This window comes from Myzus persicae, unplaced genomic scaffold (genome assembly GCF_001856785.1).
Source record: "Myzus persicae strain clone G006 unplaced genomic scaffold, MPER_G0061.0, whole genome shotgun sequence".
NCBI classification, from domain to species: Eukaryota; Metazoa; Arthropoda; class Insecta; order Hemiptera; family Aphididae; genus Myzus; species Myzus persicae.
In genome coordinates this window covers 1-16978 of record NW_019101037.1, presented here as the reverse complement: position 1 = coordinate 16978, position 16978 = coordinate 1, and the positions used below count along the sequence as shown (strand labels likewise).

The 16978-nt window shown below is 31.6% G+C and overlaps 3 protein-coding genes across 3 annotated transcripts; 1 reads left to right on the top strand and 2 right to left on the bottom strand.

Moving 5' to 3' along the window:
- Positions 1 to 6537: 6537 nt before the first annotated feature.
- Positions 6538 to 7121, bottom strand: LOC111027488. Its single transcript, XM_022305881.1, has 2 exons — positions 6793 to 7121; positions 6538 to 6664 (listed from the first exon to the last, which is right to left on the bottom strand). Exons 1-2 carry the CDS (start codon positions 7119 to 7121, stop codon positions 6538 to 6540), a joined length of 456 nt encoding a protein of 151 aa, XP_022161573.1.
- Positions 7122 to 10182: 3061 nt separating this feature from the next.
- LOC111027487 (putative nuclease HARBI1) lies at positions 10183 to 12264 on the top strand. Its single transcript, XM_022305878.1, has 7 exons — positions 10183 to 10294; positions 10391 to 10528; positions 11068 to 11254; positions 11348 to 11495; positions 11571 to 11715; positions 11793 to 11940; positions 12003 to 12264. The coding sequence occupies exons 1-7, from the start codon at positions 10183 to 10185 to the stop codon at positions 12262 to 12264; spliced, it is 1140 nt and encodes a 379-aa protein (XP_022161570.1).
- Positions 12265 to 12786: 522 nt separating this feature from the next.
- LOC111027486 lies at positions 12787 to 14731 on the bottom strand. Its single transcript, XM_022305877.1, has 4 exons — positions 14519 to 14731; positions 14155 to 14372; positions 13903 to 14085; positions 12787 to 12979 (listed from the first exon to the last, which is right to left on the bottom strand). The coding sequence occupies exons 1-4, from the start codon at positions 14729 to 14731 to the stop codon at positions 12787 to 12789; spliced, it is 807 nt and encodes a 268-aa protein (XP_022161569.1).
- Between the last annotated feature and the right edge of the window lie 2247 nt (positions 14732 to 16978).

Here is a 16978-nt window from a genome sequence, read left to right as displayed (position 1 = left end):
GGACGGTAGACGTCCCGATCGAGCTGATAAATATAGATAGGGAGCAGCGCGAAAAGAACGCCCTAGAAACACCGCCTGAAAAAGTTGACCAGGCGTACACTAAGTATAGGACAGGCGACAGGGTGTACTACAAAGCACACCGCCTGTCCAAAGCGCACAAAAAATTCCACGCCGGATTCGCACCGAAATGGTGGAGCCCCGTGCAACTCGCTTGGCAGGTAGGTAAAGGAGTATTCGTAACCGACCAGCAACCACCGCGCAAAATTCATGTGTCGTGCTTTAAGCGTGCAGTATAAACAACGTGCCCTACCTCGCACGGGCGAACACCCCACACCGTTAAACCCACAATAGCATTGAGTTTACACAATTTACAGTCGAATATACCAACTACAACCACACTCCAGCAGGCGGGGGTGGGAGGACCGCACCGCCGTGTTCCGGACGGCAACAAGGGACGACCCAGCTGCAGCAATGCGGCTAAACCGGTCGCGCAGTCCGCTGATGAAATGGCCGGTACCGGCACCACGGGCAACGTCAACCATCACCACCGCGCCATCAGCGCCCACAGCACCAACAGAGACCACCCGCCAACGCCGGAACAAGGAGCGGCTCCGGGAGTTCCGCGAGAGGAAAAGGCAAGCGCCCCAGCAGCACCGTCTGGAGAAGCCGACGACCCCCGCACCCCCCAACCCAACTCCCCCGGCGACCGACTACTCGATGGACACCGAAGGCCCCGTACCAGTGACCGCCACTTCCGGAACAACCGAGGCCCCGGAAACCTTCGAGTCGATGACGGTAACGCTAACCCCCCTAACACAAGAGGAGGTGGGGCTCTTAAACACCACCTGGTGGACAGCTATCCCCACAAGCGCTCCTAGCTCCCCATAACGTATTTAGACACCACCGCATATACGTCCACCACCACCGGCAGGAACACGTACACGCGGAGAACCGCCTGCCCCCCCTACCAACACAAAACACACGTCACGCACCAACCCACACAACTCGACACCACCAGGGCCACGCCCTCTGAAAACAGCCGGAAAACGTACCCGCGGACAAGTGCCGACCACAACCACCCCGCCACACACGTCCACCTGCAACACCGGTGACGGCCGGAACACCAACGCCGTTAGCGGTTTGGCGGGGGGTATGACGCGGTCCCGCGCGAAGGCAGTTTGAATTCAAACAGCCTTTACGTGGACACCCGCGCTGTGCTCCTCAAACAAACCGCCAACCGACGACGGCCGACACCAGTGCGCGACATCCGCGCTAGGATCCGTCGGCCGGCCACCAGGTGAACCGGATCGGTCGAACACAACCGTTTGCACGACTCGCCGTCGACCAGTGATGGTATGTGGAAGGGAAATTCCCACGGCGCAGGGAAATTTGGCGTCAAATTAATCGAAAGGGAATGAAGGGAAATTTACGATAGAATCAAATAAAAAAGGGAAATATTATATTGATGACGTTTATTCGGTTTTATCTTATTTGTTATATTATTACCACAGAATAGAATAAATTCTTAATATTTTTTAATTTAATCTATTCTGTGATATTACTTTATGATCTTATCCTTATCAAATTGAATTGATCACAGACACGATTTAAGATATACCAAAAACCTTATAGACGCTGGTTATAAAATAATTAAATGATAACGATATTATCTATCAATTATCAACTTACATAATCGTATTATCAAATATCAAACATACAACACAAGAGTCAATAACGAATAAACGAATACGTGATTGACGTAAACGGTCAACGCTCAATATTTTAACAATTGTTCCTAAGTATGTATTATTAATAAATAATATTTATATTCACATAATATACAATAATTCCTTTTTTTACATATTATTCATTGTTCTATATCTTTCAAATATAGGTGCTACATATGAGATGGATATTCATTCTGACGTTGAGATGGATATCGATTCTGATGTTGAGATGAATCCTAAGCAATCAACACCAAAAAAAAAAAAGGGCGATAAGGAATGAGCTCACTAAAGCTGAAAAAAAAGAGTTCAAACAAAATTATTCTGTCAAGAATGGCTTCAAGTGGAGGAATATAAGCCTTGGTTGAAAAATGTTATCAATGACCCAACTAAATTTAAATGCATTGCTTGCAATTCAATACTCACGTGCGGTAAAAGTGAGTTAACAAAACATAGCTTAGGACTAAAACATAAATCCAATGTTAAAGGATTGCGTGGAGGTATGTCAATGACTTCATTTACCAAAACTGATGACCAAAATTCTAAGAAAGAAATTATAAATGTAAAATCGGCTGAAATAAAATTGTCTAGTTTTTTCGCTACCAATAACATAGCATTTCAGACGGTTGATTTACTGGTTCCTGTTCTGAAACAAATATTTCCAGACTCGAAAATCATGGAAAAGGTTCAACTGCATCGAAAAAAATGTACAAGTATTGTAAAAAATGTAATTGCGCCAGTTGAAACCTATGTTACAGTTAGTATTATTAAAAATTCTCATTTCTCTGCTCTTGTAGATGAAAGTACTGACATCAGTATGCACAAATTTCTTTGTATTTTGGTAAGGTATGTACAACCAGATAGTGGAGTGGTTCATACGAGATTATTGGAACTATTACCAGTTGATGCAACTGACTGCAGTGCTTCTAAATTATATGAAGAATTTAAACAATGTTTTGCGTCCAAAAATATTTCCTTGTCTCATCTCATAGGTGTAGCTAGTGATGGGGCAAACGTTATGATAGGGAAGCATAATTCTTTTTTTTCGCACTTGAAACGCGATAATCCTGATTTAATTTTAATGCAGTGTATTTGCCACTCGGCGGCCCTTGCTGCCAGTAAGGCAGCACAGCAATTACCTCGGTCACCAGAAGATCTAATCAGAAACGTTTCAACATATATCTCTGGTAGCGCAAAAAGAACTGCCATATTAGTAGAAATTCAAGAATTTTTCGATGGCCATAAAAAGAAAATCTTAAAACTGGCTGAAACAAGATGGTTAGCACTTCACCAGTGTGTCGTGAGGATGATAGATTGTTGTGATGGTCTTACTCAATACTTCAGACTTGCTGTTGTAGAAGATCACTTGAAAAGTGCTGAACAAATTTTGGATACTCTAAACAATATGGTGGTTAAAGCTTATTTTTTTTTTCTCAAACATTCATTAGACTATTTCAATTCATTTAACGCTTTATTTCAAACAAGAAAAACCATTATTCACCAACTACATACTAATTCTATTAGACTCTTAAAATCTATAAGTCAAAATTTTATAAAACCAGCTTTATTAACAGAAGATATATGTAATTTAAACTTTAAAGATCCTAATAATTTTCTCCCTGAATCTGAAATTTATGTTGGTACTGAGTGTGAAACAATTTTAAAAACTTTACCACGTCAATTAGTTACTGAATTCAAAAATAAATGTTTAAATTTTTACATCAAAGCTGCAGAAGAAATAAGTTTGAGACTACCTTTTAATAACGCATTATTTAAAGAAATGGGATTTTTGGATTATGAAGTTGCTCTAAATGCTACAAACAGAGAAGGATTTGAAACTTTACATCATCTTCTAAGTACATTTAAAAATGTGATCTATTGTAACAATGCTTTAGAAGAATGGCGAACATTGCCTTATTTTTTTAGTAACAATGAGTGCTTAAAGATGAAACAACTCAGTATTAGTAAAATGTGGTATGATATAGGACAAGCCAAAGACTTTACCAATGACTACTTCAAGTTTTACAATATATCAAAATTAGCCAGTCTCGTATTAACCTTACCTCATAGTAATGCTGAAGCAGAGCGTATTTTTTCAGTAATGAATGATGTCAAGACCAAGAAAAGAAACAAATTAGCTGATAATACTTTAAATGCTGTTACAGTTATTAGATCTTCTTTCCAGGATAAAGAAATATCTTGTGCAGAGTTTAAAGTTACGCAGTCTCATTTAGATCTCCACAATCAAAATATATACAAAGATAAATAGCTTCTATTATAATTTACTAGTCAACACAACTAGTCAGCTTAACTATGTAACTACTATTTTTTATTTTTGTTAGTATCTTGTTATTTGTTATATATGTTAGAAATTAATTACTACTATTTGCTAATTAGTATAGTGATATTTTTATTTACCAAAGTTAACATTTTTTTTTTCAATTTTTATTTTATTTGTTATTTGTAAGACAATTGTTAATTGTTGAGTTTGCATACATATTTTATATTTTGGTATTATTACTTTTTTTTAAAAAAGCAGGATGCTAAAAAATATTTATTTTTTCATTAGTTTTGTACTATTGTCATTTTTTTTTTTTAAAGCAGGATGCTATAAAATATTTATTTTCTTGTTTGTTTTGCACTATTGCCAAATTTGTTAAAATTGTTAATCTGTTATTATTTTAATGAAATTATATAAAGTTTAAAGTAATTTTCTTTCAATACTGCTGTATTTATATTTTGAGCGGAGCGAAGCAATTTATTGGTTTTCCAACTATGTGTGTTATTGACCCCTGTATAATTGTTAAGTTAATAGTATGACATATAATATATGTATTATATATATATAGGTAATTATTAAATATATATATATTATTATTATATATATAAGTATCACATATATGTCATATATGTGATAATTCATGGACCATGGTATTATGTTATGATGCTAAATGCTAATTTCTATGGATAAAGTCTTAAAAACATCCTGGCCTCATCCCCTTAGATAATGTATATTATCTAAGCTCGTCCCTCTCCTAAATAGTTTATTGTAGTATAGGTTTGTAAGAGGTAGTATCACAGAACAATAGTAGTTAAAAAAATTTTTTATGAAGGGAAATTTTGACTGAAAAAGGGAAATTTTGAGCCATGTCAAGGGAATTCGGTGTTATCACACATACCATCACTGAGACGGACGCACGGCCGCCTGTTTTCCCGCGCGCGAACCATTTTTTTGTGTTTGTTATTTTGTTATTGATCAGCAACCTAAATAAATTAAGTTTTCCGCACGTCCGTGCGACACCATCAGATTGTGTATTTTTTTTGGTTTGTTTCTAAAACCTTCGACGCTACCTCGCCCCGAGAGTCTCTCATCGGCAGGACCACCGTCCAACATTCGTGAATGTACGCGTCAACGTCCAGATTTATTATCCAACTTTTATTCCAAATGCAAGGACTTTCTACAAACCAGCTGCATTCAACTTAAAAAAATGTATGATTTTAATGATCCTGTCTTGCCTCTTTTAAAATGTCTAAACCCCAAAGAAGCTTTGTCAAACATGGCTCGAGAATCGACACCTTCTATTCAAAGTCTTATACAAAAATTACTTCGCATTGTTAATTCAGAAAACGAAAATGAAATACAGGTTTTAGATGATCAATGGCGTTCATTACCGCTTGAATAATTTACAAATGAAATAACTGAAGAAAAGGATACGGATAAATTTTGGTCTAAATTCTATAATTATAAACATGCCGAAATATTTCCTTATAAAAAACTTGCCAAGTTTTTTTTATCCGTCCTGTAACAAACCGACTACGTCCGTTTGTTGGTGTTGTAAAATAAATAAGAGTTGTTCTTTTCTTTATAATTTGAATACTTTTATTTGATTATAACAAAAACAATAAATTTCATAAGTCCAAATTGACTGTATTAAGGAATGGAGACTAGCGAGATGTGACTGTCATACTCCTAGCTCCTAGCTCGTCGTTGGTGTTGGTCCGTCTGCCGAAGCCTATTCGAGCGACATATTTTATAATGGTGATCCTTGGATCGTATCCCTGCTTATTATCCTACTACTTTATCATATAAGGTTATTCCGTGGGCGGCCACGCGCTGCACACGCCGGATGTCCCTTGCTTATCTGGTCGTTGTCATCTCTATTGGGGCAACACAACGCTGTTAATGTGAACTATTTTAATAATATTCATATAAGTATACTCCGTTCCAAAAGAGAAGACACCTGTTTTGCGCAGCTCGAATGACGAGCGTAGCAACGCTTTACCACAATTTCCCCCACTACCATCCGCCGATGATCATTTCCGAACTTTACCGACTATTGTCGATGTGTATACACCGAATTACAAAGAATGAAATCAATGCCGTACAACAAAATTAAACAAATACAGGTTACTGCGTAATAATAATCGGTTTCCCAAATAATTATGTCTGAATTATGCTTAGTCCTATATAAATAGCTGTACTTAAAAAAAAAATTAATTTTATTAGCAAACATAGTACTTATTAATAAGTCCATAATAAAAAATACGGAATTTATTATAGATTATAGACTACAGAGGTTTATCTGTATGATAAATATAAGATACACAAATATTGAAATAATAATGTACAAACGAGTAACTATATTATGTATAAAAAATAAAAATATTGTCAATAGTAAAAAAAAATCAGTCACATAAAATATACAAATTAAATATTTACACATAAAAAAAAATAAAAAAATTGTCAATAGTAAAAAAACTTCAGTCACATAAAGTATACAAGTTAAATATTTACACATAAATTAAAAAAACATTAAAAATCAGAATCATCTTCGTCATCAGAATTGCCGATAGTTAGTACAACTGTCTGTTGTTCTGCCATCAGTTCATCAATCAAATTGTCCATGTCCCAAAACTTGTCTTCTGCTTTCGTGGTGTGGCTGATAAAGTTTTTCTACATCTCAACAGTAACTTTTACACTTTTACAGTACCTTCGATTAGAAGATTACGTACGTCGGCTTGCTTAAAAGTTTTGTTGTTGGCTTTTACGTGATTTTTGACGACAGACTAAGCTAATTCTATAGGATTTAGCTCACAGTGGTAGGGAGGTAAACGTAAGACTACTTTGTTTTGCTCCATTTCGTCAATTACATAGGTTGAATACAAAGGTTTCAACTGTTTTACCACTTTTAATAACTCCGGAATTATCATCGAGTTATCGATTACCTCCCCTTTACTTGTGAGCCAATCGATGATGTCTGACTTTCGCCATTGCGTAGTTGGACATTTCTCTTTTTTCACTGAGTGATAAGGAGCGTTGTCCATCACAATCACACAATTGTCCTTGAGTCTCGGCAAAACACCTTCCATCCAATCACGAAAAGAATCCCCATTCATCTCGTCGTGATAGTCTTGGGTGTTTTTTTTAGATTCGAAACATAGAAGCAAGCCTGGAACAAATCCGTCTTCGGACCCTATGTGAACTACTATGAGTCGCTTCCCTTTACCTGTGGGATTGACTGCACCTGTTGATAGTCCCTGGGAAAAAGCGTCTTGGCTAGATTGTACAGTATTGTCACTCCATATTCTGCTCGTAACATCTCCAGCATTCACCCAAGTTTCGTCGAGATAATAAATTTAACGACCTTCTTCTCTGTATTTTCGTAAATCTCTAATGTACTGTCTTCGCCAAAGAAATATCTCGTTTTTTTCAAGTAACGCGCTGTTACGACCTCGTTTAGCATATTCGAATTCCATTGATTTCATTAATCGATATAATGATGTGCGGGAGAAACTTGGTAGACTTTGATCTTCATTAACTACCGTCAAAATTTTATCTAACGTCGGCAGTTCACGATTAAACCAAAACTGATGGATTTTCCTTCTGATGGCATATTTATCAAAATCGTCAACTTTTGTTTCAACGTTTTTGAAAATTTTTATTTTGTTTGGCGAAGACACTGTTTTGTTTTCGCGATATTGGGCAATTGTGTTCGAAATTGTCTTTTGACCAATTCCCAATTCCTTAGAGAGGATTTCGCGCGCCTTTCTAACAGTCAAATTTGGATCGACTGCCAATTTGGATTTATACGCATTAATAATCATTTCACGTTGATGTGAACAAACAAACTAAAAAAAATAAATATATCTTGTTATCTACATTTTTATAAAAATGAAAATCGACTTTTTCAATTTTAAACGTTTTTAAATGAAGTGAGAAATTTAGTACTACAATAGTAATATTACTTAACATTTTTTTTAAAATTTTTTATACTAATTTATCACAATAATAGTTTTTAAAAAAATGTTTGAAAGCGAGAATATTCTTTACCAAGCACTGGATTTGCACAACATTAATTTTTATAAAAAACATTTCGAAATTTAAAATTGAAAGTATTTTAAAATTGTAGATTTATTTAATAAATTATTTTAAAACAATAAATGTATACCATATAATTATTGTAATTGACTTTCGAGTTCATTATACCTTACTAGAAATAACGTAAAATAGTATGAATAGTTTCATCGTAAAAAAAGATAATATCTTTAAATTAATCTTTATATTTTTAAAATTGCATTGCATATAGTAAAATTAATAGTACCTACCAATATAAAATAAGTTTTAAGTTGTAAGTAGTTTTAAATTGTGTTTGAATTATTACATCGGATTGTATTTTTTTACATACCCTACCTATCAAAATCGAATATTCACGTGTTGGGTTGATTTTTTTTACAAAAGTTAAGTTTATAAATGAATAATGAGCAGTTTTATATTACGTAATTTCCAGTGTTGGTGAAATTACTATTTTTTGGTAATTAAATTACATTACTAATTCCTTATCAAAATTGTAACTAAATTTTTTTAAGTTATTTTTTTTTTTATTTGGTAAATTTACATTTTTTTTGAGTTTAAAAAGTAATGTAATTACAAATATAAATAATTAATACTACTATAATTACTTGTTGTTATTAAGAAAAAAATGTTTAAAGGCTACGGTACTGAGAAAGACTTAAAAAAGCAAAATGTCATTTTAACTTTTAAATATGCAAAAATATGCAACATAGAATTTCACATTTAACATCTTAGGTTTTTAAAACAAATTAATAGCTCAAATATACGTCCCCAGATCCTCTATAAAGAAATGTGTAAAATAAATGCTAGAAGTTATGAGTTCTGATCATTATAGTTACTAAAAATATACAATTTAACTATAATATTTTTTATATTTTTATATATTTTTTTTTTAATAGAAGTTTCTTTCGATCTATCAAAATTAAACGGATTTCAATATTATTTTTTCTTCATATTACAAGTTCTCTATGAAATAGCTGTTTTCAAATGTTCAAAAAAATGTAATTGGTTTTTTATTATTTTTACTTTGACCAATATTAAAGGTAGGCAATTAGTCATATTTACATTGAAAAAACTGCATTACAATATCTGAATTATTTTTCGAATCACAACTACTGACATTCTAGTTAATTTACATACTGTATTGGTAACTGGTTGTTTAAAAAAAGTTTTTTATTATTTTCCCCGAATAACCTTTAATTGACTTAAGTCATTTCTCAAATTGGTGGTTCATGTGCATACTCGCTATAATATATATTAAAATATTATCGTAAAAACTCGATATGTGATTTTGGATAAAATGCCCAAACACGTGTTTTTGCCTACCAAACTATTAAATTGAATAACTGTAAATAATAGTTATTTGCCTTATAACTTATATAGTTATATACAGTTCACATTTGTTACATAAAAGATAACGTAGTGAATTAAAATGTTGTATACAGTAGAACTTCGATTAACCGTCTAACTCTCTGTTATCCGTCATCGGTCATCGCCGAAAAAAATAAATAATGAGGCGATTAGACGATTGTCAAATGCTACGCAAGTCTTACTTCTACGTCAAATACGTAATATTGCTGCTAAAAAAGCTAGAGAATCAAAAAACCAAACTAAAATTACAGATTTTTTTTTATAATATGTGTGGTATGTATGTTTATAATTTATATGTGTTATAATAATTAATTTATATGTTATAAATGTGTGTACATATATGTATGCACACGTTTTTTTTTGCAAAATTTCCGTTAACCGTCTATTCGATTAACCGTCATAGCCCCGGGGGCCTATTCTCAAATCGATCGAAAAACGTTTTCGACTGGAAATCGATCGAAAAACATTCATGTTTCGATCAATGGGCAAAACCGTATTCTCAAACAGTATTCGATCATGTTTTCGATCACCCTTTTCGACATTCTACATCGACTGGTATTTAGTGATCGAATCTCAGATTCGACGATAGAATTGATAGCATAGGTAGTAGGTAGTTTATTGTTTTTATTGAATTAATATTGGATAGGTATGTACTTAGTTGATTATGGTTAATTAATTTGAACTTAAGTTACTTATATATAATAAGTTATAGAAGTTATATATAATTTGAAATAAATGGCAGACGAGTTGGAAATCTTATACAATTATCAAAACATTGTAAACTATTTAGATATAAATATATTTAACGAAGATAGGCGGCTCATGGCGCAGGAAGATCCGTTTACTAGTAAACATTTTTTATTTCTCATTATTTAACATCACATTATGTAAATATCATTATTTACAGGTATTACTAATATGCTTTTATTTAATTATTATCTAGTTCTCTCGGACAGAAAGTTCTTAGGAACTTACCGGCTATCTAAATCATTGGTAAAAGAATTATGTCAAAGTCTGAGTCCACATATGATGGCACCTAAAACAAATGCTGGTCTTAGTATTGATAGAAAGTTAAGTATTGGTAATTGAATTAGTCATTTAAATATCGATTGAATCACCGTTTCAGAAATAACTCTATCAAATCTTGATAGTTATTAATACCTATGTAGATACACCACAATTAACAAAAAATATATTTAAGACATACCTATTAGGATATGAAAAATCGTTTATATTGTAGTTTGGATCACTACTTACTATTTAGTATTTATTTGCACTACAGTATTTAGTACCTATAAATATTTATTGAATACCTACTTACCATTTACCTAATAAAAATTTTAAATGGCTAATGTAATATTATTACGAATTAAGCATGAACACCTAATTTAATATTTATTCTCGCTTATTTATTGTGTAATTGAACATAGAATATAAATAAAGATTTGAATAAATTGTGTACCAATATTTCTTGAAGTTATTTTTACACTCCTTACTATAACACTACTCAAATTATATGTTTACATTTATTTAATAAAAAACCTACCTATTGTCAAATAATAAAAACTTATGTTATTTTATTTTCATTTGTAATTTAAAATGATCTACAGGTATTGACAGCACTTCGCTTTTTTGCTAGTGGTAGCTATCAACAGGACATAGGTGAACACAGAGGATCTGCACTCAGTCAGGCCTCAGTTAGCAGATGTATCACTGAAGTTGCAAACGCTTTAAACCTACCACAAATAATGAATCAGTACATTAGATTTCCATCAACCATTAATGAACTTAATTCTATTCGTTTAGGGTAATAATAGTTGCTGATAGTAATTTAATATTAAAATTGTTCTCGCTAGTTTTTATATTAATGCAGTATTGTATTTTACATATTGCATACTAGGTTCTATGAAAAATACGGAGTACCTGGAGTAGTTGGGGTACTTGATTGTACCCACATCGCTATTGTACCACCAAAACAACATGATATCATTTATCCTGAACACATCTATGTAAATAGAAAAGGATATCATAGTATTAATACACAACTGGTAATATTTTCTTTTAGTTGACAGGCACTTTCTTGAAATATTTTGTACCGGTTTAATAAAAATATTTTTGAATAGATTTGTGATTGTGACTTAAAGATCCTTAATGTCTGTGCTAAGTTTCCCGGGAGTGCCCACGACAGTCATATATGGCGTGTAAGCCCAGTGCTTGATGTATTAAAATATATCCATTCTATCAGACAAACTTCTAATTTTTTGTTGGGTAACAAATTTAGAAATAATTATTAATATTCAACTAAACAAGTTTTTAACACCCACCTATATGCAATTTATTTTTAGCCGATTCAGGGTATGGCCTTAGACCTTGGTTATTGACACCCATACATGAACCTGAAGTAGGGGGACCCGAGTCAAATTATAATAAATGGTTATGCAGAACTCGGTCAACAATAGAAAGGTGTAATGGAGTGCTTAAAATGCGTTTTAGGTTTGAATCAAATTAAATTTTCACAATTCGTAGACTTTAAATAAAGTAATTTTCCTGTTTAGATGTCTTCTGAAAGATAGAACACTACACTACCATCCAGAAAAAGCGGCCAAAATTATAAATGCATGTGTAATACTACACAACATTTGCATAACAAACCGTCTTCCAATTATAAATAATGATGAGATAAATTTAGAACATATAGACTTTGGTATGATACCCAATCAAGGATTACCGGACAATGAGTTAGCGAATCGGATAGATCCAGAACTAACAGCAGGGAGGCGTTTTCAAACAGCAATTATTCAAAATTATTTTACTTAAATTTTAAAAGTACCAACTTACATTATTAAAATAATACATTTAATAACCAACTCTTTATTATGTAAAATTATTCATAAGTAAATATAAAAAAAATTATGCACTTGTACTAATATTATAATACATAAGATTAATCTTAAGATAAGTAAATAAAATAACTAAATTCAGTAACAAAACAACTGTTTTAAGAATAATATGGTCAAATTAATATTATACTGCATTTAAAACATAATAAATTATTANGCATTTAAAACATAATAAATTATTAAACAAAATAAAATAACTAAATTCAGTAACAAAACAACTGTTTTAAGAATAATATGGTCAAATTAATATTATACTGCATTTAAAACATAATAAATTATTAAACAAAATAAAATATTTAAATTCAGTAACAAAACAACTGTTTTAAGAATAATATGGTTAAATTAATATTATACTGCATTTAAAACATAAATATATATATATATATATATATTATATATGTGTGTATGTGTGTACACACTGTACAATGTATCTGGGTAACTACATTTTCATTGGCATTACATTTACACTACAGGAACAGTTTTTGTTGGCAATTTTTTCCAAAGCATTAGTTTGCCTCTCCATAAGTAATAATTTCCTATCATAATAGTTCTTTAACAAATTATTTCTTTCTACACTAATGGATTCCAGGTTGCCAGTTTTATCCAATGATTTTTTTAACGCATCAATTTTTCTGTAATAGGTATATATTATTAACCATAAAATTGTATGTATATTCATACAGTTTATTTATTTTAATTTATACAATACATTCATATAGTATTTCCTAACTTAAGTACTGTAATAGAATTTGATAAAACTAAATCACAAATTATATAAAACTATTAATCTAATTATTAAGACAATAAAAAAATAAATATTGATGAAGTAAGTAAAATAGTTTATAACCAAGTGTTACATAATTAGTAGTTAAATTTAAACCAAACCTTAATTATGAAATGTTATAAAATAATGTAGAAATTAAGAAATATTAAAATGCACAACCAAGAGAATAACTATAATGTTTTGGCTATATGTGAGAACAAAAAAGTAACAACAATTTAATTTAAAAATACATCATAAATTAAAAATGTCAAAATATTAACAAGAATACAATTTAATGTATCCAAATGTCAATTGTTGAATGAAGTTATAAATAAAAATAAAAATAAATAATGATCCAGTGAGCAAATCTTTATGGAGTTTTGAAACTATAACCTACCCTTTTCCCACAAAAGTACATATTATTATTATAGAATTGCAGGGAACCTTATACATTTTTTGATTTGACAATTTGTCTGCTTATTCACAAATTTAACACTTAAATTTTCTTACCTACTTCCGTATATACTATCCTATACCTATAACGAAACGTGATTTGGTTTTGGTTCGACGCTATTTTTCTAACCCGTGTAGTTATAGTTATCTATACACGTTTACGTTCCCCAGCCATTCTATATATATATATATGTATTTATATATTTATTTATTTACTAATGGCTTAATAGGATTATGTAATTATAACTATAATTATTATTAAATCCATCTTAATTTAATTTATATCAAACACTGAATACACACATATATATCCAAAAAATGCAATATCATTAATAAAACCTTAATTTGGTGGTCACAGTTTCAACTTTTTCAACATTTGGCTGGACAGAAGTATCCAAAGCTGTACATATATAGTTCTCATCATAATTTTCACCATCATGAGCGTTGGACTCGTACACAATATTCAAATCTTCACCCAGACTAGTTTCATTGCCAGTGAATTTAACAGTCTCATTATTTTCTCTACAAAAGTTATATAAAACATTTTTGTCTGTCTAAGGCTATAAAAAGGAATGTGAAAATAATTCTTACATAGTCATAATGTCCATGTTGTAACCCTCAAAGACTATTAATGGCTCTTCAGTGTGAGGCTGTCCATTAATTGGTACTTGACCGATGAGGTGAACAATATCTTCTTCCAGTGTATCAAGACCATCTGGAAATTCATTTTCACCACCACCAGTAGTTTTAAAACTTTTCTTCACTTGGACACTCTTAGTTTTTGCGTTACACTTCATGTCAATCCAACACTAAGTAGTTTAAATATATACCTTGTTAGTACTTGTTGAGATCAGTTTCCCTTGTAGGTATAAGGTATAAATGGTGTATATACAATATGTTTGTGGTAAGTAATAAGAAGTTCTAGGTATTCTGGGTAGATATCTATAAAACTTACTTTTCTCCATTGCTGTGGTGTTTTAACTGCACCAACTAATGTATGCAAGTGTTTTGCGAGTTCCTGCCACAAAGCTTGGCTGTGTTTTTTAGTGAAATTTTGAGTGAATTTACCTTTATTTAACTCCGGATGTAGTTTAATAAAATCAACTATCGCTTCTTTTTGGGAAGTAGTACATGACTTTCCTTTAGACTTCTTAATTATTTGAGACATATTAAAATGGTTTAAAAAACGGTGGTAAAAACTTAAATTATTATAACGTCAATTACAATAACATAATATAATATGTAATAAGAATAACTAATAACAATATAATATAATAAATTGAATATACTAGATAACGTATCAACAATAATATGTCTATTTCATGGAAAACAAAGTAAATCATATGATTATTATTCGATAGTCGAAAAATAATACGACCGAAAAGTTTTTGTTCGATCGTCATTTCAGAATACCTGAAATCGAAAAACCGCCATCGAATGAATAAATCCGATCGAAACTGGACAATCGAACAATTTTATTCGACATCTATATTCGATCGATTTGAGAATAGGCCCCCAGAATACCTGAAATCGAAAAACCGCCATCGAATGAATAAATCTGATCGAAACTGGACAATCGAACAATTTTATTCGACATCTATATTCGATCGATTTGAGAATAGGCCCCCCGGTCCCGACAGTGACGGTTAATCGAAGTTCTACTGTACCTATATTGAAATAAGTTTCAGACACAGATGCACAGTTTACAAAAAAAAGGTCATTTGGGCACAGTTGGTATATCCTTATTTGGATACAAAACGACTCTTATTATAAGGAAACAATAGAACATATCGGTTTACCACATGGTAATACGTTTTTTTGTGTTCAATATCCTTGAAAAAAAATATTTTATACGTGTCTCGTATATATCACAGAAAAACACTTTAATATAAAATAAATGTTATACGTAGGTGTATAAATTAGTTACAGTTACAAAATACTTTTTAATAGAAAAAAGTGGGTATCAGTATCTTGTTCAACAGTTTTATAAATATTTCTTTAACTAAATCTTTGTAATAGATGTTATAGTATAAAGCGTTAAAATTTTTAATTGGTAAAGAAGTAGTATTCGGTTTACTTTTTATTTAATTTTGTTAATGAAATGAATATAGTTTAAGTATTAGTAATTTGTTTTTTCATGTTATGTTTCGTATGTTTGATTATAAAATTTAATATATTTTAAATAAGTTTAATTTTAAATCCTAGCGCGGTTGTCGCGCACTGGTGTCGGTCGTCGTCGGTTGGCGGTTTGTTTGAGGAACACAGCGCGGATTTCCGCGTAAAGGCCGTTTGAATTCAAACTGCCTTTGCGCGGGACCCCGTCAGTACAGTATTTTTTTAAATTCAATAACGTAAGTGAACTTACCAAAAGTCGTGTTCTAAAATTCATAAGTGTTGTGAGTGTTAGTAATCTCAAATAACTGTAGACAGCACTCAACTTTTAGGTTAGGATTATTACAAAAAATTAGGTCAAGTAAGGAGCCATAAATGTAGAGTACAGCATTTTGCTGATAATTTATATTATCTCATCAACTGATGAAAATTCTTCAAAATTAATTTTTCTCATATTATTTTTAATAGCAGTTACAAAGGGACGTACTTTAAAAAGTAGTAATGAGTTCTAGAAAGCATTTTTTGCATTGTCATTTTTATGAAAATAATAACGGAGGTTATCAAACCGATTTCTGGACATATTGTCTGAAATCAAAGGATAACGACTATTGTTTTTCCAAAACATTCGATAATGAGGCATTGTTACTATACATACCCCCTTGAAATGTTAATAAAATTTAAAAATTATTTTAATGGTCTAAAGACTATTCTAAAGACTATCTAAAGACTAACTAAGAGATATTAAGATATGTAGAATAGCCACGTGACGTCATTGGGCCCTACTCATCGTAATCGCCTATCTTATGCGTGTTAAAGTTCCTAGCTTCACACAACGATTTACCGACCTAAACATTTTATTTTCGAAATTTAATTAGCGTTTAAATATGTAGTATTATGTGTTCGAGACGATGCAAGTATCAGAATTTCAATATAACGTTTAGTTTTTCAAATATTAAAAATCTTAAAAGAGACATTTTTGTTAATCAGCGCGTCATGGCGAGCGGCGATCGAACAATTAGCTACTGCACAGAACGGAAAACCATTGGTAAAATTAACAAGGTCTTCTGTTCAACTTTTAATCATGAAATATGTACCCAAATAACAATAATATTATTGATTTGAACATTTATTTGTTAATTTTATTAAAATAGTTTTAGTTCACTAACAAACAATTTGTTAAGCTAACAATTTTATATGTTCAATCCAATCATCAATTATGTACTCAAATAACAAGAATATTATTGATCTGAACATTTATTTGTTCATTTTATTCAAATAGTTTTAGTCAACTAACAAAGATTTT